Genomic DNA, 22,338 nt, shown 5'->3' on the forward strand with positions numbered 1-22,338 from the left:
GGCAATACAGAAGCTGTGGGAGTGGTTGCTAGGAGACAATCGTAGAAATACGCTGTATTATCCTGTAAGAGGACTTTATAGATGTTGGAGTGTGTGCGCATATCCTCAGGAGACTCAGATCTTTCAGTAGTTGTGTCCAAAGTTGGCGGCCGCATCCATCGGAGGACGCAGCCAACGTAGACGACACGCTGCACTGATTTTGATTTTGTTGTCCATCATGAATCACACAGTGTTATAAAGGTGCAGTGCTGAATGAACGAAGAACTTGTTTTAACACTGCTGTGTTGACACCAAACATGAAATGACTATTTCACGCAGGGTGATTGTATACAAAGTCAATGCAAAGACGCAAATAGACATGAATTCCCGCCACGTGCAAATGAGGTGATAACATGATATTTGCATGAAATCTGAAATATTTCAACCTGAGCAATACGCTTTTGTGACGCTGTCACAAAAAAGCCTATCAGCATTGAGATCCTCCTCCTGTCACCCTGCCGTTGAAACAGAAATGAACAAATGTTGTCTCCTGTGTCTGTGGTCCCCCAGAGGTCTACAATAGTAGCTCACATTAGTCCAGAGACCAGACCAGACCATGTGGAGAAACCAGAGACTGTCTGTGGTCCCCCAGAGGTCTAGATAGTAGCTCACATTAGTCCAGAGACCAGACCAGACCATGTGGAGAAACCAGACACTGTCTGTGGTCCCCCAGAGGTCTAGATAGTAGTTCACAATAGTCCAGAGACCAGACCAGACTATGTGGAGAAACCAGAGACTGTCTGTGGTCCCCCAGAGGTCTAGATAGTAGTCCACATTAGTCCAGAGACCAGACCAGACCAGACTATGTGAAGAAACCAGAGACTGTCTGTGGTCCCCCAGAGGTCTAGATAGTAGCTCACATTAGTCCAGAGACCAGACCAGACCATATGGAGAAACCAGAGACTGTCTGTGGTCCCCCAGAGGTCTAGATAGTAGTCCACATTAGTCCAGAGACCAGACCAGACCAGACTATGTGAAGAAACCAGAGACTGTCTGTGGTCCCCCAGAGGTCTAGATAGTAGCTCACATTAGTCCAGAGACCAGACCAGACCATGTGGAGAAACCAGAGACTGTCTGTGGTCCCCCAGAGGTCTAGATAGTAGCTCACATTAGTCCAGAGACCAGACCAGACCATGTGGAGAAACCAGACACTGTCTGTGGTCCAAACAACAAGGACTCTGCTGTATTTATGTCTAGATGACCTTATTTGGAGTGTTGATGGATCAGCTACAATGTTAGCATAGCCTAGCACCCATCGAACAAGACTTCATTCAGAAAACAAGCATTTTAAAAGTTGTTTGACAGACCTAACAAAGCATGACATCACACTTTTTACTGATCACCATCATTCTGGAGTTATTTCAGCATCCTTTTTATCTGTTTATTGTTATTAAATCACAGCTAAATAGTTTTTGGGGGTTAATCCAGCTGTAGTAAATGGCAGATGTGTATCTTGCTTGATCCAGGGAATACAGCTTGGTGAAATTCACCTCACTAAGATGTTATGAACTCAGAGAGAATGGAGATTGTTTTCCTGGTGTATCTGGGACCTCAACATGTACAAACTCATGCAAGTAACGGAATGTGAAAATTCTCTTCACGTTTGGTATGAACAGAACTTTTAGTTCTGACATAGAAATATGAGATCACTCTTAATCCTGCCTACGAAGCCCTGCTTGGCACATAGTTCTACCAAATGTCAGTGAACACAACACCAGGGCCCTCATTTATAAAGCTTGCGTACGCACAAAACGGGGCTGGAAACGTGCGTACGCCACTTTCCACGCAAATGTTGTGATCTATAAAAACCAAACTTGACGGGAAAGTGTGCGTACCCGTAAGCAAACTCTGAGGCATGCGTACCGGTACGCACATTCTGGAGACTGGAGGGGAATCAGCAGTAAACGTGAGAAGAACTATATATTTTTGATGACTCGCACACATTTAATTACACTACATATCATACGTTAGATCTGCGTTATCATGATGAACTCCAGCAATGTTTTTGACGCTTTTAATGAGTGATAGTTTTTTTCATATTAACACCTTCTTTTAAAATCTGACTTGTATCTTAAATCAAAATCCTTTTGAAATATTGCTGTCACCGCAGGAGGAGGAGACGGCCCATTGCATGTACCTTCCATTAGATCCCTGTAGAACACAGCGGGAATAACTAAATATTCTCCTTATTTATGTGCATATATCATCAACACACATACATACAGCCATTAAGCCATCGTATAATTGTTACACTTTATCCTCGTTTTTAAACCACCAGAGCGCAGAGGAAATGCGCTATAATGAGTGGCACGCTCGTGCGCGCTCAGTCGTGGAGCGTGGAGAGCGCAACTTTACCGAACTTCAGGAGGCAGACTCCACCCGGCAAAGGTGGTAGAGTCCCCAGCATGATGAGCCTCGGCCCCCTGCCCGACTGGAGGGGTATCAACAGGGCGCAAGAATCCGTGAGGATGTCATGCGTTTGTAAGATAAGGAAGACAACAATCAATGTTCATTGTAAACGTATTATTTTATTAATCACAGTGCGCGTTTGCCGTAGCTCATCTGCAACGTTGTTGATGGCGGTGATTGTGTCTCGCTGAAGTTGCAGGACGGCATCAGTGAGCACCCGACCGCTTGACGTGCCATTCGTCCGGGGTGCGCTGCTGCTTTGCGCCGGACCCGGACGCTGTGCCGAGGGCCCGTCACCTTCACCCTCCTCACATCACCCTCCTCACCGTCACCTCTGAGCCCAACGCTGCAGACTCTGGAAGGACAGAAACTATTGAACGTTTTGTTTTATATACAATAAAAGTTTAAAATCTATTCACCCTTATCCCTCTGGTCTCAGTCGCGTCTGTGTCTCCCTCCTTTTCGGACACAATCCCCGTCAAAGTCACATCAAAATCAAACTTCCTCAAATACTCTAGCAATACATTAAATCCATGTTTGGAGCGGAAAGATGTCATTTACCTTCAGATCACCGTCCGCTCCGTCCAGCTGACGCCGTTGACTGCAGCAGCAATGTGTTGTCACTCGCACTGCGTCTTTTTATTCGTGATCCCGCTGCTGTGGCCACTAAATTAAATTATTGTCCGGGCCTCCACCTCCCCAACAAGTGTCTCTTTCTCCGTTTCTGAAAAGTTACGTTTCTTCGCTTTTTCCTGACCTGTCGCCGTGATTCACCACACGGAAACGATTGCATGCCGGCTCATTAACATAGTAAAATGTGGGCGTGTACAGGGCGGGACTCAGGTACGCACACTTGTAGGTGATCCTGTGATTTATAAAGCAACATTGCGTACAGCTTGCGTGCGCACAGTTTTATAAATCAGATTTTTTTTTGGCGCACGCAAACTTTGGCTTTTTGCCGTACGTACACTTTTAGTAAGGATCCTACGCACAGTTTTATAAATGAGGGCCCAGGTCTGCAAAAATGGTCAGCGATGTGGGCAACCTTTACAAAGTCTGGAAGAAACACAACTAATTGATTTATCTCCGTGGCAGGTATTGTTGATGACAAATGTCTACAAACACTAACAAACTACATTAAAAAAATAACAGCAATACACCATACTTCCAAATATCAACATTATTTCATATTCATCATCACAAATCAGAAAATATATTAGGAATTACATAATCTAGGATCAAAACTATTTTGTGAGAAATAATGATTTATCTTAGAGGACTTGTTTCATTTGATTGAGAGTTAGTTGTGAGAGTCTGACAAGTGAAGGAAACGGTTATTTAACATGCTTAGTGATGTATCTGAGAGAGGCCGCTGGGTGATCTGCTGCTCTGAAACACACCTCCACCGGGAGTCATGGGACAATATGAAAACTTCATTTCAATATCACAAAATCATTGTGTTTACAGATATTAACCCGATAATAGTCAAAATATGCGAAAAACTTTTTTGGGGAAATAGGTACTAACACATACTGGAATCACTTTACATTTTGTGAAGAAACAAATATTTGAATTACATCACAGATTAGACACATCTTGTTTAAATGAAAAACAATCAAAGAATCTTAATTACGATGATCATAAATCAAAAGGTGTCGCTGCATAAATAACAGATGAATACATTTAATATATATAATATATATATATATATTCTGTTGTTATACCTACACTGTAAGAAAAAAAACGTAAAAAAACGACGGCTGACAACCAAAAACCGTAAAATTAAAGTAAAATACCCTAATTCAAATAAAGTGCAAAAACATTATTATTACAGAAAATTTAATTAAATGTTCTGCAGAAAAATACCGTTATTTTACAGATTTTTCTTAAATTTTTTATGATCAAACACCTTTAATAAAGTGAAAATGCTATAAGTTCTGCAGAAAAATACTGTTATTTTACAGATTTTTCCTATATTTTTTAATGATCAAACACCTTTAATAAAGTGACAATGCTAAAAGATCTGCAGAAAAATACAGTTATTCTACAAATATTTCTTAATCTTTTTACAATCAAACACCTTTAATAAAGTGACAGTGCTAAAGGTTCTGTAGAAAAATGCCATTATTCTACAGATTTTTCCTAAATTATTACAATCAAACACCTTTAATAACAGTTAAAAAACACCTTAAAAAACAGTCAAATGACTGGCAGCTACGGCTGCCAAACAAAAACCCTAAAATTAAAGTAAAATATCTATAATAATACATCTAATTCAGATTAAGTAACATTTTCATTCTGCTGCTCAAAGATTATTGTGAAATATCCTCAACTCAAAACATACTTAGGAAATTCAAAATCGATACATCTAAAGGTTTTCACTGTTTCAATTAAAGTAGGTCGCGAAACTTAATTATAAATAAAATACACACCAATATTGATTCTAAAACCACTTTATTTAATGCATTGAGTTGTAAATTTACAATATCAACCAATTATTCACAAACAGTTCTTCAGAGACCCCCAAGGAAGAATTGAAAAAATGTAATTTCTCCATGTGTCTATCTTGTCTGTTAGCTGTACTATCATGACAAGGTGATGGCGTTTCACTTTTGAAACAGGTGGAGAGCTGCTGGGCTGAGGGGGTTGTTTTTTAGCTTGTATTTTCCAATTCAGTTTTATATTGTTTTCCACAATGTTCTCCTGTCCCTGGGGGCTCTGTAGTTCCAATAATATTTGTAGTATTTGTGCACATGCATTACATTCTTAATTTAGCCTAACTAGCCCTCTTAATTTAACCTTAAATGTACAGTGTATTATCAAATAAAATCAAAACATACCACAAAAGGTCAATTAATCTGTACCAGATGTGACAGTGCAATGCAGCAGATCAAGAAGAATCCTCCTCCAAATTGCCAGTAATCAACTGGATCTTTGGTGCACCTGGGGGAGGGGGAAGAGAAAAGGGACAAAGTAAGATCCACTGAAAAGTCCTTACTATAAAAAGGATTTAATTTATTTTTCTATTATTATTAGTTGATCCAGAGTCAGTTTTTTTTGCCCATAGATATGGCCTTGCCTGCCCTGGGCTGGAAACTGTTTATTTTATTTGGGTTTTGTTTTTTACCTCGGAGTGGCCAACCCTCTATTATTCCTATCTCGGTTTGTCGATACAATTCAACCAATCAAATCAACGAACAAATGTGCTGGCCAATTACAGGGGCTGGGGAGGCGGGTCATTGAGTCAGACTCATGAGAGGGACGCTGTTAGTACTTGGCGTTCATGGTCGCAGTTGCTCAGTCACTAGTTAGCTGTGGTGTTCGGTATGGATATCCGTATTTTTTCCCAAAAAATACGCGGACAAGAAGTGATGACGCGAATGGGAGCGAGCAATCAGAATCAGCGATATTCACTTCTACTGGAAACGTCAGCACTGAAGTCAACAGTAACACTGGAGTAAACATTCATGCTAGGAGAGGTAGCTCCCTAGCTGCTGCAGCTACCTCTCCCAGTATGAATGTTTACTTCAGTGTTCAGGTTGACATCAGTGCTTCTGTTTCAAGTAGAAGTGAAGCTGTATGGTGCTATCTGAATGCCACAAACTGTATTGCTGTTCTTGAATTAATGCTTGAGTTGAATAAATGGACACAGCACTACACTATTTTGTTTGTTTGCCGTGCAATGGCTTCGCGTCGCGGCAAGTTTTGAGAGACGGGGCGCCATCACTGTAAATTAAGGGAATGAACACAAACACTGCGTTAGGTTATGATTTTACAAAGGGAAGGGAAATGTATTCTCACCTGATACAGCAGAACAGTTATGTAGTGAAGTCCAAGTAATAGCTGACCAAACAGATCCGCCTGACCCTTCAACTGTGTCCATACTCCACGTTTCTGTTCTCCGTTGAAATCCCACAACTCAGATTCGCTCCAAATGAAAACATGGCAAGCAGATGTAAAATAGTCCAGGTAATACGTTAGTGGTCAGGTAGTCCACTAGTGCACGACTGCCAGCGTGTACCCATTCAAACTGACGTATTTTCAAAAAGAAGGCGCGCACAGTTGTCATTGGCCAGTTTTCGTGATGACAGCCACATCAACCAATCATATTCAAAGCAACATGGCAAGACAGCCAATAGCAATTGTATCAGCGTGGTATCTTTTTCTTTATCAGGAAAAGATGATAAAGAAAATAAATGTTTATTTATTTTTATTTGTAGGCGGTATATTTAATTACATCTCTCTCTCTCTCTCTCTCTCTCTCTCTCTCTCTCTCTCTCTCTCTCTCTGTCACACACGATCTACTGCATTATGTGTAAAGCACTATATAAACAAAGATGAGTTGACGTCACTTGATTTAAGCAAAATATCAAAAGCATCAATATTTTTACTGGTACTTGCATTACTTGCTGAACAGCAGATAAAGGCCTATTCCAGTTTAATGTAACATAGATATAATAGATAGAAATTATTTTAATTGGAATGTATAAATGCTAACCCACTCATATTTTTTTTATTTTGCGATAATCAATGTTATTTAAGCATCATCCGAATTCAAGCTTTACCCATCAACAAGTTTACCGATTGCCGTCATTGACCTGTTTTTGACCTCCCCACACATTACGCTGCTTCAGCCACTGAAAGACGCACCATACCTGTCTGCACAGACAGCCTGACCTGTACGTATTTTTGTTAGAATCATTGCCATTATATCCAGAATTACAGTTTGAATATTAAAGTACTCACTAGTCTAATACTATCTAGTCTAATCCAAAGTACTTTTATACATACCACATAGTACTAGTGAACTAATAAGATTTACCTTAACCTTACAGAGAAAAACGTTAGTATGGACATAAATCTTAATATAATGAGCTACATATTTAATTACAGAGTTTGAATGTAAAAGTACACATAAATCTAAAACTAATAAGATTTACCTTAAAATGACAGAGAAAAACATTAGATTGTTAGTATGGAAATAAACCTTCATATAACAAGCTACATATTTAATTGCAGGTTGAATGTATAATTACATGCAAATGTGAAAATAATAAGATTTACTGTAAAATTACAGAGAAAAGTGTTAAGATTGTTTTTATGGACATAAACCTTTTTATTACAAGTTACATATTTAATTATAGAGAATTACTGTCATTTTACAATAATTTGTATTTAATTTAAGAAAACAGAAAGATAATGTATAATTAATATAGTATTTTCTGTAAAAAGATGAGAAATAAATGTAGTTTGTCATTACTGTCATAATACTTAAAATAACAGGCAGATTGTTCATTTACTGATAAAGTCTGTAATTTTACAGTTTTGTACACTATTTTCAAAGAACAGAACTACTGTAAAAAATTTGAGTCATATACCGTAAAATTAGGATTTTTTTTTACAGTGTACGTCACCTGCATACGCCACCTGGGTATGCTGATCCTGGTTGATGCTACGCTGATGCTGCTCCTTTGGGTCTTTCCATTGTCACCGGGTGGGTGTTTGTGCCATGTCAAATTGAAGCTTCATTACCAAACATCTACAAGTCTGTCTCTTCATTCCTCATCTCAGCCGACGAGGGAATCCTCCCCGACAGAACGACGCCGGCTCCTTTCCTCACTTCCTGCGCAAACAGAAAACAGCGCCAGCATACGCTCTGGGAGCCACAAACGACCCGCGGCTTCATTCATCCATCACTCGCTGCTCAGCGTGGCAGACTTTGGCCACGTTTTCTTCAGTGGAATTATTGTAGTTGATGTTTGAGAGGACGGGAAGAGCAAGGAGACTTTTCATCCTGCTGAACCTCAGCACTGTTTCACTGTGGTCATATAAGAAGCTTCAACACTAAACGGCTGAATGACCCACTCAACGCGATATAGCGACATTTAATAGAAACACTCACAGGACCAGGATTATGGCTGTGTTTACTTTGTCATCCTTTTCATTCTATTCTTTTACTTTCCAGTGTGGTATGTGAGACATCCTCCACTGCTTTTTGATTCCCTCCTAAAATATGTCTGTGGCACCGAGGTTTGGAAACTCTCTAATAAGATGTTAAGCTCCTGTTGTTTAATGCACATTTTCTATTTGCATGTAAAAAGATGTTTTCCCTCTTGGCTGAGGTGGAAAATTCGGCATCTTGATAAAAAACATAATATCTTGTGTTCTTTTTTTTAAATCCAGGAAACGTTGTTTGTTGTGTAAATGAAAATTGGAAACATTATTTTAAGTACATGCCGATCTTATTTTTTCCAAAACATCCACATTAAAAGTGGAATGGAAACAGCTTTAGTGCATACAATGATGAAGCACTGATGAAAAGATTCATTTGTTTTCTACCATCTGAGCTTGGAGCTCTTTTAATCACCTCTTCTTCTTCAGTGGTGGTTTAATGGCACAGACTGGAGAATTGGCTCTACCAACTAATAAAAGAAACATTAATTAGCATTTTCTTTTACGCATTTTTGTGAAATTAGTTTTTGTTACATTTGGATAGAGACGTGTGGCATAACGTATTGACACATTGGAAAAAATAGGGATTCTTCAAACTATTGTGAAGAAATCTATAATGAAGACAAATTTCAAGAGTCCTCCACCAGAGGCCTGGGATCCTGAGGGTTCTTCAGTATATCAGCTTTAGGACTGCATTCTTCTGGACAGAGATCTGGTATGTTGATCCAGGACTCTGCTGGACCCACTGTCCCAATTTGGGGGTTACAGCCCAGAGTGCTCCCATTATCACCACTGATGCCTTTACTTTAAAATGTTCCATATTGAGTATTCAGCGGCTGTTGAAATCCTGGAACAGCCCACTCATCAGGCCAGACTCAGGGTTAGAACGGGGGTAGAGCCTGCCGGGTTGCACCCGCTGCACTCAGCCTGAGACGGTAAATAGTTTAGCAGGAGATGAGGTCTATTTTTATCGCAGCAGACAGACGGAGGAGACACGCTGGCAGGCTGACGCACAGGTCGAAGCATCAGAGAGGCACGGCCAAACAGGCAGTGAGACGGACAGACAGACGGAGACGGAGCCAATCAGGTAGACAGACAGGCAGGTGGACGTAGACGCAAGCAGACAGGCTGGCAGAGAGAGAGAGAGAGAGAGAGAGAGAGAGAGAGAAAACGGGTTGGACTGGGAACAAAGAGTGAAGTGCACAGGAAAACAATCACTGCACGTCTGCTTTTTCTCTTTTCATTCTGCCTCAAAGGCCGGTATGTTTCAAATTAATATACATTTACATTATACTGTTAAGTTGCATTGTTTGGCCTGACGCAAATGTGAAAGTTGTAGTCACATTCCAATTTCGTTTTTTATTAATATATACGAAAATAGCCCCTCCTGGGCTGCCTGCAGATGCAGTAGCTATAGTACACTAGTAGCTGGCATGCTTATTTTCTAATGGCAGGCTGTACGATGATTTCATTATTCATTTACAATATTTGTATAATTTTTTAGGTGGAGGTGTGTTGCTTTCAAGCAGTGGTTGGTGTATTGAACCTCTTAGTAAGAATCTACACAGGGATGTGGGTGGGTGGGTCAAAGAGACACAGGACTGTAGTCCAGCAGGCCGCTGTTACTGTCCTGAACCTAACAAAGTGGTTTTGTTGTCTAAAAATAACTTCCTGTGAAGTCGGAAGTTCATTTTGAAAAGACACAATGCATGTTATCAGGCGGCAACCTCCGTTTCTAAAAAGTGAAACCCATGCAAAAAGAAGAAGTGATTGTATAGAAAGAAGTCTATAAGAAAATGGTCCTACTTCTCTCGATGTATTATCTTAGTAAACATTGTAAAAGTCTTCTTCAATCCAGCATGATGTTCATTTAGTCCATTATGGTCCATTTAGAGTCCACCAGACCAGAAAGCAGGGGATGCTTTAGAGCGGGGCTGCTGATTGACGGGTTGCTACTGTGGTCTCGCTACCGTCACTACCAATGCAGTTAGATACTAAGATGGCTTTAACACTAAGCTGTAAAGTTGACCTTGAATTATGAAGCTAACTTTGTTAACAGCTTCACTCCAGAATCCAGATGGATCCAGATCCAGTAAGTTTGCTGCTCTGCTGCTTGTGTTCATCAGATTCACCCATCGCTCATCCACAGTCGAAATATGGTCACTTCCTTCACTGGTTGTAAAAATTCAAGATGACGAGGGCAAAAACACCTAACTCAAGACTTCAAAACTATTGGCCACATACTAATGGGTGACGTCACCGTGACTACGTTCACTTCTTCATGTTTGGGACATATGGTGTCCAACACCATTCTGGTGGTTGAAAGTCCTGTGCTGTTGGACCCCCCCCCCCCACCACCATAAGTTGTGTGTCTAGTTCTGGACAACCTGAAAAGGGGATTCTAATTAAGTTTACATTGACACATTTTTTATGCGATATAATACAAATGTGACATGTCCCTGTACATGAACAGGGATGAATAGATTGCATTTTGGCGACTGTTTCACAAACTGCCATGGACTGTTACATTGCAGTTACTTGGAAGCCCGGTGAACGTTGCCTCCTGCATTGGTTTGACGAAGCCGAGGGGCCCTGCCCCACACAAGTCTGAGTTCTGGGCCCGCAAAGTAAAACCAACATTAGTTTGAGACATTAGGAGCTAAAAGCAGACGAACCCTTTAAGTGTTCTCTGTATGTTTTTCAAGGTTTGATGTCGTTTCCAGTAGCAACTGATGCAAACCAAATACTGCAGACGAGCTTGTTTATATGTAATTAATTAAACTGAATAGGTGAGTAGATTAAAAGGAGACGGAGAGAGAGAGGCGAGTGGAATGTTTCATGTTCGGAGGCAGGAGGTTGATGCATTTAAATCAGGGGTCTCAAACTCAAATTGGCTTAGGGCCGCTGATGGTACTGTCATCTCATAGGGGGGCCATGTCAACGTTCTGCGTCGCTCCTTTCCCTCTCCTTTCCTCTCCCTTATATTTTGTTTGATATTGTATTCCTTTAGAACCAAACTTTTTCCTTACATATCAGGCATGTGGCATTTCCACTGAACTCCACAAAAAAATACTGCATTGTCCATCTTTGTTGAAACAGTGTGTGTTCCCAGCCCACCTTTCTTTACTGCTTGGAAAGACACATCTTTGCCGTTTGTGGTGAAACAAGGTAATCGACAGCCCCCCGCACTTCTTTGGATAACGGCTCAGTCAAGGCTGGACATGTGCAGAATCACGACCTCTGACCTTTGTATTGCGCAAGCAAAATACTTTTTATTTAACTTTTTTAAACAAATATAATTGTTTTTTTTTATTACAAGATGTAGTTTAAATTTATCTGAAACAAGTATAAAATAATTGAATGTAAAAGTGTTTATATATTTTTGACATTAGTCGTGGGCCAGATGAAGAGGGGGGATGGGCCGGTTCGAGACACCTGATTTAAATGCAGGGTTCACCACAATAACAGCACAAGCTCTCTCATACTATCATGAATTTGTGCTCTTCGACCGCCCACTGAAGATGAAGGCCAGATATTGATTGTCGATCCTGTTTTTTATTAGGGAAGGACTGTTGATCAGGACTCATTTCTTCACTCCCACTTATTCAGTGCAACCTACACAACAAATCCTTAAATAACCCAAAATGACAAAATAACCCCACATTTATCATCACTTTGGAAACTATAATTATTAATGAAATTGTGACAAATGACCTGGATATGTCTGGATTGTGTATCCAGTGTTTAATGCTGCAGCAGCTCCACCTCCAGCTGGGTTTCGTTGCCTGAACCCGACATTCATATTTTAGCATAACATCGCTCCGACTGAGAGGAAATGGGAATGATAGTTTTAATTTAAACACATCTGTTTCAAAGTCATGCTGAGAGAGACAAACAAAATGGAAACATTCATGTCCACCAATCAGTTGACACCACGCGTCCTGAAGTGACCCCCGTTCTTCCTAAAAAAAAGCATTCTTTTGAAAGCGTCCCAAACTGACAGACAAAATACCTGGTGAAGGCACGATCGATGCTTTGAAACCAATTGAAATATATGAGTTTGACAGTCTTGCTGAGCGGCGCAAAAAGGAGAATTCCTGTCCATTCGTGACTATTTGACAAACTGCCATGAGACGGTGTTGTGTCATGAGAGACAATTCTTTGCTGTGTTGTCATTGTGGTAACTAGGGGGGTCACACACTACAAGATGTTTCACCAGGAGGAATCCCGTTATAAATTAGGCCTGCACTCCATATTGTTTTAGCATCGACCGTGATGTGCACCTGCACTGTACGTTTCAGGACGTGTGATGTTTCAAAATGTAGTCAAAGCCAGTTTCATGATGAACTATAGATTATTTCTCTTGAGTGGAAGCAGCCTCTTCCCAGCAGATCATTTCCCCTAGACCGACTATCTTAGGTGACAGTTGATTGTCGCCTGCAACACTCATTATCGTCCTGGCCATCGCCATCAAATCTAATTTGTCTCATATTACAGTTATATTACAAAAAATAAATAACGACAGCCACGAATCAATGTGTGATGTCAAGATAACAACGACCACATTTTGTCCCCAGCGGGTCCAACATGTTGAAGCAGTAAATCCTTCAGACTCTGATCTAAACCGTGAAACGTGATGATAATTTAATGCTCTATAAGGATGGATGTTCACCGGGACCACGAGGTCTTTACTGCTCCATTGCATTCGGATTCACTGAGGCCTTCAGGAGGCTCAGGTTCAGAGTGGCTGGACAACAACATGCATCCACAAGCAGAAATATTAAAGTGGTTGCAGCAATGAAGCTTCACTGCGCGCTCGCTGCCTTCAAGATGATGTTAGGCATTGTTAAAATATTTACATTTTACAACATAACACTTTTGTTATTGTGCTTTTTATTTGCTGTGCTATTTATGGCTTGTGTCATCGTGTGTGTGTTTGTGCATGACAAAAGTGCATGACACTGCATAGATGGAAAAGAACCTAGGACATACAGTTGTGATAAAAAATAGTCCAGACTGCTTCTTTACCGTTGATATTTAAAAAGTGACCAACGTGGTAAACACAGCACGAGGTATGTCTTGATATTCCTGTTTGCAGGATGAAACTGTGTCTTTAAATCCTCCTGTCATCCTGATGTTGCTGAACCAGGAATGGAGGAAACTGCTGTGTCTGTGGTCCCCCAGAGGTCTAGATAGTAGTCCACATTAGTCCAGAGACCAGACCAGACTGAGAAACCAGGGACTGTCTGTGGTCCCCCAGAGGTCTAGATAGTAGCTCACATTAGTCCAGAGACCAGACCAGACTATGTGGAGAAACCAGAGACTGTCTCTGGTCCAAACAACAAGGTCTCTGCTGTATTTATGTCTAGATGACCTTATTTGGAGTGTTGATGGTGCAGCTACAATGTTAGCATAGCCTAGCGCCCATCAACCAGACTCCATTCAGAAAACAAGCATTTTAAAAGTAGTTAGCTTGTCTTGCAGACAGACCTAACAAAGCATGACTTAACACTTTTACTGATCACCCTCATTATGGAGTTATTTCAGTATCCTTTTTATTTATTTATTGCTATAAAATAAGGTAAATAGTTTATTTTGGGATCACCCAGCTGTAGTAAACCAGCTGATGTGTATCTCGTTAGATCCAGTGAATCCAGCTTGGTGAAATCCACCGAGCACCTCTGGATGATGTCATGAACTCAAACAGGACTGTTTGGTTTCCTAGTGGATCTTGGGACATGTAGTAGAAGCAATAGTGCAGTGGTGATTTCAGCCATGATGGATGAAGCACTGTTGGTGTCTACATGGAGGTAAGGCCCGGCCTCCTCTCTGACGAGTGACACAAATGTATTAAAATGTATTAAACATGTTCATGTATGGAGGTTTTAATCGTGCCAGTGATTTATGTTGCTGCACTCGCGTTGGATGAAACTTACGTGTGCATTCAGAGCTTTGATGGAACGGTAGTAATTGTTGTATAATAGCAGCTGGTGAATTATTTAATTCAAACTGCTTCCTCTGAGCCAGCAGCAGCTGGCCCACTCGTCGGCAGAGTGCACAGGGACACACACACAAGCACACACACACATGTGACGCACAACAAAACATGCTGTGTAAAGACACATGCGTGCACGCTCACACACACACACACACACACACACTCAAACATACTGACTAATGCAGTATGGAGGTCCTTGGAGACTTCATTGCAGAGTGCTTTGTGTGTGTGTATGTGTGTGTGCTCGGCATGAACAATAATCCGAGTTTCTTCAGGCTCCACTTCTCTGTCAGAACCTTTTTTAGCGAGGTGTGAATCTTCAGTGGTCTCTTTCCATTACGAGTCACCTGTCAACATTCTTGCACATTTTCATTAATACAGACAATACGACAACACTCTACAATGTGAAAGGTGCACCGTTTCAATAACAATCCACACATTTACGTTTCAAATTACAAATTACGTTTTGACGGAAACATATTTAATGGTGGATTATGCTTGCTCTCAACTCACAAATGTGTTCCAAGCAAGCACACGTAGGGAGGAGGTCTGGGTGGTCGACGGGTCCAAAAACACAGGACTGGGACACGGACTGATGTTAATGGCCCTTTAGGACCAAGTAGGTTTTTCTTTTGTTTAAATGTAGTTTTTTTTAATCTAAACCATGATATTTTTTTACTAAACCTAACTAAGTAGTTTTGTTGCCTAAACCTAATTTGGTGTTTAGTTGCCTAATCCTAACTAAGTAGTTTTGTTGCCTAAACCTAATTTAGTGTTTAGTTGCCTAATCCTAAATAAGTAGTTTTGTTGCCTAAACCTAATTTGGTGTTTAGTTGCCTAATCCTAACTAAGTAGTTTTGTTGCCTAAACCGAATTAAGTAGTGTTGTTGCCTCTACCTATGTAGTTTTGTTGCCTTAACCTACTTAAGTAGTGTTGTTGCCTCTACCTAACTATGTAGTTTTGTTGCCTTAACCTACTTAAGTAGTGTTGTTGCCTCTACCTAACTATGTAGTTTTGTAGTGTCTATTGCATTGATTGACTGCTAGCACAGGTTTCCTTATTCAGAGCTCATACTCTGTTTAAGTCGCTGCATCAACAGGTCACCATGGTAACATCTCAGCCTGCATGAACATTTATATTTCAGCCCAACATTGTTGACAATGGAGCAGCTAATATTGTTACACAATATATACAATAATAATACAAGCTAGCAGACAGGTCTCGCTGCTCCATGTGGACCGCGAAACAACGCTATTGTTGGAACAACAATAGTGGTGTTGCTGTCACCAAAGATGTTTTTGTGGCACATTGTGTCCACATATCCACTCGGGATGAGTTTGCTGAACAGTGGAGTTAGAGACGAGCACTCAAACAACTTTATTCAGAGATCTTCTCCTGTTTGCAGGAGACGCAACAAATGTGTTGAAATGCAAAAAGTCGTTGGGAAAGTTTAGATAGAAGAAAGCTCAAGATTATCGTAGGCTGTCTGTAACAGTCATGCATTGCAATCTGCTGGGGACACGAATTGTCCATTTTTTTCCCGTGGCGCTCAGCATTAAAACAATGCCAATAGAAAGGGAATTAGGATCCTTTTGGAAATGACGTTCCCACACAATTAAAGTGCATTGTATAATATGTTTCCAAGGATCGTCTTTTGTCACGGATTACGTTTAGTTAGTTTCAAACAAGAGGAAGTCCATGTTGGGGGGAGGTCTGGGTGGTTGGACACGGGACGATAGGAAAACATCTGGGTTAAATAGTTGGCATTCAAAATATTATCCGTATAATCAGTACAAGCTATGTAAAGATCTACAAACTTGAATTGTTCTTGTTCATGTTCTTTCTAAACCAATAAAAAGAGCTAAGCTGATTGTAGGATGTCCTGATGTTGGTTGGTAGTAGCTGATGTAAACACATATATTCTGTTTTCCATGAAGAAAAAAAAATCAGATTTTGAGTTACAAATATGACAAAACCGATTTTCTTTTTCTTTTTTATGTGCATATTTCATTCAGGCTCGACTTGAAATGTTTTATTTTCGAAGAGCATTTTGATTTTCCCCTGTCTTTCCAAAGACTTACTGTATATTAAATTTTTGTAATAAACGTGAAATGAGGGATTTATTTCCTCTAGTTTTAAAGTGTCTCGGAGGTTCGTGAGTGTTGGAGGTGGGCTGTGATCCGACGGGGAATATGTTTCTCCTCGGGGGAATGACAGCCTGAATCCCCGGTAACCTCCCTGCGTCCGTCATGGTAGTTAGGCAGACGTTCGTGTTGGTTGCTGAGCTCGGACTGGCTGGCTGACATTCTGAAATATTAATGACCTACTGTAGAGAAGGACGCAACCCCCCCTCGTTATCCCTCCTCTCATCTATCTCCCTGCTGCTCCTTCTCTCTTTCTATTTCCTCTGTGTGCCCTCCTCTTTATTTACCTCTCTTTCCTTTCCCTCCATCATTTTCCTCCCTCTGTCTCTCTCTCTCTCTCTCTCTCTCTCTCTCTGTCTCTCTCTCTCTCTCTCTCTCTCTCTCTCTCTCTCTCTCTCTCTTAGGAGGTTTGTGAGATTGTGTTATGTCATATTAAAGAGACAGGTGCACTGCAAAGTGAAAAATACGACATAACAAGAATCGTCAGAGGAAACTTGTGGATCAGGCATCGATTTTGGATAAATGTGAATCAAAATGTTTGTGACATTTTCGGGAGAAGGAGCTTTTTCTCTCTGACATATTCCATAAATGTCTCTGTGTCATCTCTCTCTCTTTTAGATCCTCTTTCAGTTTGTCATCGCAACTTTTTATTCCTTCCTCTCTGTTGCTTGCGAGCATATTTGCGCCTCATTTGCTGGTTTCTGTGAATATTAGAACTGTACAACAGGGTTTTCAATGGCTGCCTCCCCCCCCACCCCAACAGCCCTCATTGCCTTCGTCTAAGATTTAAAAACATTAAAAGCATGCCGAATTAGCCATTAGCAGCTCCTGTTTGCAGCATATACATGCATATGCAGGCAACTTTCACTGGATTACTTTAATGCTGAGCAAAATTTTAAAGGTCCCATATTATGAAAAACAGGTTTTCTCTGGTCTCTACACCAATAAACTGGTCCTCCCTGAGCCTGTCAACTCCCAGAATGAGGAAAACAAGCGACTCCTGCATGGTCTCTGCAGCCCCCCCACTGGTACAACGGAGCTCCTACAGGCTGTTCAGATTCAACTCCTGTTGTTACGTAACGAAGGGAGTCATTTGCCGAACTCCTCTGATGATGGGAGATATCCGAGAGGGGGCGTTCATCACCGAGGTGAAGTTTGGTGTGTCCTGATAGGCCGAACTCCTCTGATGATAAGGAGATATCCGAGAGGGGGCATTCATCACCGAGGTGAAGTTTGGTGTGTCCTGATAGGCCAAACTCCTCTGATGATAGGAGATATCCGAGAGGGGGCGTTCATCACCGAGGTGAAGTTCGGTGTGCCCTGATAGGCCGAACTCCTCTGATGATAGGAGATATCCGAGAGGGGGCGTTCCTCACCGAGGAGTTTGGTGTGTCCTGCGGTGAGACAGCAGTGAGATAGCAGTGTTTCACAATGTCGTCGCTCACAGCTAGACACACAGATTGCTCTGTTGTTGGTTGTACAAATCAACATAAGTGCTTATATTCTGTCCCAGCTCCAGAAGAACAGAAGAGACAGCGGTTGCGTTTCATTTTTAATGACAATGAGCCGGCTATGGTTCGGGTTAGCTTGTATGTGTGTGCTAACCACTTCATATCGGACTGCTTCAGTAACGAGGGTCAGTACTAAGCTGGCTTTGCCTCGACACTGACCCTCGTAAAAGGATCTGTCCCAACCATACAGGACCAGCAACTTCACCTGAGCCACATAGGCGAGCCATAGCGATACATCCACGAAAACATTGGCGCATGCTACCGCGTAGCGTAAAACTACGCCCAACCGGACCGCTCGGTTTGCGACACCGGCTCGGACGTAGATGGTGAGACAGGACTGGTGTCTTATGGGAGGGGAGACAGGTGTTATGGGCAAATTCTGTACGAAAAAAACGATCGACAGTCGGCATTTTTGACTCACAACATTCAGCAGAGAAGAGACCGGGGTCAGAGCCAATAAGAGACAAAGACCCGCCCTACTGGGCCTCTGATTGGCTCAGACTGTGGTGATTCATCTCTGTATGCTGTGGGGAAAACAACATTACCAGAGCACCGGTGCGACCAAGGAACAAATTTAGCTGCACTTCACTGATTTTGGTCGCCCTAAATGGTCACTCTGGAGCCCTGGCTTCCTCAAAAACGGTCCATGTGGAACAATGTTCCCTGCTGAGCAGCCGCATAATGCATTCAACAAAGCTTCAAGGCAGAGTTTTTGCCTTGAGCCTTTTTTGAGTTACTCGAATAACTCGAGTAATCGTTTCAGCCCTACACATCACCATCACGATAATATCCACAAACATGCTTGAAATACAAGAAGTATTATTTTTAAATTAACTTGATTAGTCACAGAAATGTATATGTCAATTACCACTTTCTATTGTTTGTCATTCAGTTTCAGTAACGAATAGAATTTCCTTTGTGCTCGCCTGTCGTTGAACACTTTCTCAGTGGTTAAACACAATTGAAGCTTCTGACTTCCTTGTATTGATCATACATTAACCGACTTCTGCTCCTCTTCCTCTCTATCAGACGTGGCTGAAGAACTACGGCTACCTGCTGCCTCACGACGTCCGCACCTCAGACCTGCGGCAGGAGAAAGCCATGCAGTCGGCCGTGGCCGCCATGCAGCGCTTCTACGGCATCCCTGTGACCGGAATACTGGACGAGACCACCATGGAGTGAGTTTGCTTGTGCTTGTGTCACACATACGTTGATTACTCAAAGTGTGTTCCCTTGAATTATTGAAGAAAACGCTTATTTTTAGACCTGCATTTTGGAAAATGATTAAATCAAATCAATCTTTTTTCAATACATTTTGACTTTTGGATTTTAAAACTCTCTATTCTACAAATGGTATCATATGAAAAGGCCTAATATTAGTGAACTGTAGTTCTATTAAATTCAAATGATGAAGCTTCTATTCAGTACAGCTCTACCAAAATGTTATCACACACGCCATCAGAATACATATAATCCACACATCAGTTTAATATAATGTAGCTAATTATAGTCAGATCTATGCTGCTCCAGATGGGCTGTGATATAGTAGTTCTATTAATTCACACATTCATACAGTCTGAACATTTTTCTTGTGCCAGCGGTCCTTTCCAAACTAAAATCAGTTTATACTTGCCCTGAGACTTCCCCTTCTTCAGAGTCATCAATGAACTGATCCTGCACAGCCTTGTCCTTGTCCCAGAGAGAGCCCACCCTAACACGGGGAGAACCCCTATTTGACCCCGCTGCTGTGAGGCGACCGTGCTAACCGCTACACCACCATGCCGTGAAAAAATGATTGAAAGGGATTTCATCCAAAAACCTGGCAGGAAACAAGAAGCTGCTGTTGTTTACTGCTGCCTGTAATCACACTATTGATGTAAATGTTAGAATTGTTCTCATCATCAGTGTAAACCTCAACAGACTGATCAACAGGGCAGTTGAGCGGACAGTAAATTGTGTATGTCGCTGCCTCCAGATTCAGGAGTCCAGCTTTTATCTCCACAGTTAGAAATGAGTCCAGCAAATGTTCACAAACGGAGTCACAGATAGAGTTGGTTCCAGGAAATGCAGCTTTGTGTCTACTGCTAAACGGCTCTTAGTTGACTCATCGGTTATTTTGGGCTTTTGTTTTTATGCTTTCTTCATGCCGAATGACTTATTTCCAATAAACTCATGAGCACATCTCTCATAGCCACAAGATTTAAAAGCTTTTGTGTGAATCTTTTCTAAATCATGAATCATGGCGTCCAGGTGGATGAGGAGACCTCGCTGCGGCGTCCCGGATCATCCTCACACCAGCCGCAGACAGAGGAATAAACGCTACGCCCTGACGGGACAGAGGTGGAGAGATAAAAAGATTTCCTACAGGTATCCATCTTTAAACGCATGTTCTCCCGTCTCTTCTCCGTCCTCCTCCCTTCCCTCCCTGACTGTTTGTCTCCGTCTCTCTCTCTCCTGGGCTGAACTAATGTAAATTAGCTCTGTCCCACGGGACCCTGAATGCATCTCTACATTACATCCACCCACTCGTCTCTCTCTCTCTTCAGTCCTCCTTCCCATCCACCATATTATATTGTCTTCTACAGTGCACATGATGTGACGATCCAGCCGGCAGCTCAGCCTCGTAATATAGGTCTAATACAGATTACAGCCGTCCCACGAGACATTGAACACACCCCAGCTCCCATTATTGCTCCTGCCCACTTTATCCTCTATTTTTCTCTCACTCTCAAATATAAATTGAAGATCAGAGTTAGTGTTGGTAATCAAATAGAAACTGTGTATTTGGGCAGTTCTAAAGTAACTAAAACATAAATGACACCTTGCCTCCCGTCTCCTGTTCGTCTCTTCCATAGTTAATGAACTATTTAGTCCAGCTGCAGTTTCAAATAACACTCATGACAAGAGGTTTCATCATGAACTGAAGATCTTGTCCACAAATCTTCCAGCCTCTCTATTTTTGTCTTTTTTTTTAAGATAACTCTTTTGGCTAGGGCGCCGTTCAAGCCTTTTATTACTTTTTCAGACAGTGCGGAAACCTGCCTCCCTATTTCTAACGTCTTCTCCTCTTCCTCCACACCGCCCTGCTCAGCTCCAAGTTAATTACAACACTTCCACGAGACAGTGAAGGCATCCCAGCCCTCCTGTATGACATCTAGCCACTCAGCGCTACATAACCAACAGTGTGGGATCATAGTCCAATCTAGTTTCCCTGAATTGTATGTGAACCTCCTGCTTGTTTTTCACCTGATATCAGCTGTCACGTTCCTGCAGGACAAGTGGGTTATGTCCGGAATCACTCACTCATTAACTCACTATGAAGGGGGTTCTATGTAGAGGACTATGTAGTGGACTATGTAGAGGATTATATAGAGGACTATGTAGAGGACTATGTAGAGGAATATGTAGTGGACTATGTAGAGGATTATATAGAGGACTATGTAGAGGACTATATAGAGGACTATGTAGAGGAATATATAGAGGACTATATAGAGGACTATGTAGAGGACTATGTAGAAGACTATGTAGAGGACTATGTAGAAGACTATATAGAGGACTGTATAGAGGACTATGTAGAGGACTATGTAGAGGATTATATAGAGGACTATGTAGAGGACTATGTAGAGGACTATGTAGGGGAATATATAGAGGACTATGTAGGGGAATATATAGAGGACTATGTAGAGGATTATATAGAGGACTATGTAGAGGACTATGTAGAGGATTATATAGAGGACTATGTAGAGGACTATGTAGGGGAATATATAGAGGACTATGTAGGGGAATATATAGAGGACTATGTAGAGGATTATATAGAGGACTATGTAGAGGACTATGTAGAGGACTATGTAGGGGAATATATAGAGGACTATGTAGAGGATTATATAGAGGACTATATAGAGGACTATGTAGTGGACTATGTAGAGGATTATATAGAGGACTATGTAGAGGACTATGTAGTGGACTATGTAGAGGATTATATAGAGGACTATGTAGAGGACTATATAGAGGACTATGTAGAGGAATATATAGAGGACTATGTAGAGGACTATATAGAGGACTATATAGAGGACTATGTAGAGGACTATGTAGAAGACTATATAGCGGACTATGTAGAGGACTGTATAGAGGACTATGTAGAGGACCATGTAGAGTACTATGTAGAAGACTATATAGAGGACTATGTAGTGGACTATATAGAGGACTTTGTAGTGGACTTTGTAGTGGACTATGTAGTGGACTATGTAGAGGACTATATAGAGGACTTTGTAGAGGACTTTGTTG

The 22,338-nt window shown here is 41.4% G+C and overlaps 1 protein-coding gene across 1 annotated transcript in view; it reads left to right on the plus strand.

Moving 5' to 3' along the window:
- The window catches only part of mmp24 (matrix metallopeptidase 24), a gene marked incomplete at its 5' end in the record, with an annotated part of 65,465 nt that overhangs the window by 15,146 nt on the left and 27,981 nt on the right, over positions 1-22,338 (plus strand). Inside the window, 2 exons of the mRNA XM_084025676.1 lie at positions 19,084-19,232; positions 20,305-20,421. Coding sequence (XP_083881802.1) covers positions 19,084-19,232; positions 20,305-20,421 — 266 coding nt within the window. The remainder of the gene's footprint in view (positions 1-19,083; positions 19,233-20,304; positions 20,422-22,338) is intronic.

Source organism: Eutrigla gurnardus, assembly GCF_963514095.1.
Source record: "Eutrigla gurnardus genome assembly, chromosome: 2".
Classification (NCBI taxonomy): domain Eukaryota; kingdom Metazoa; phylum Chordata; class Actinopteri; order Perciformes; family Triglidae; genus Eutrigla; species Eutrigla gurnardus.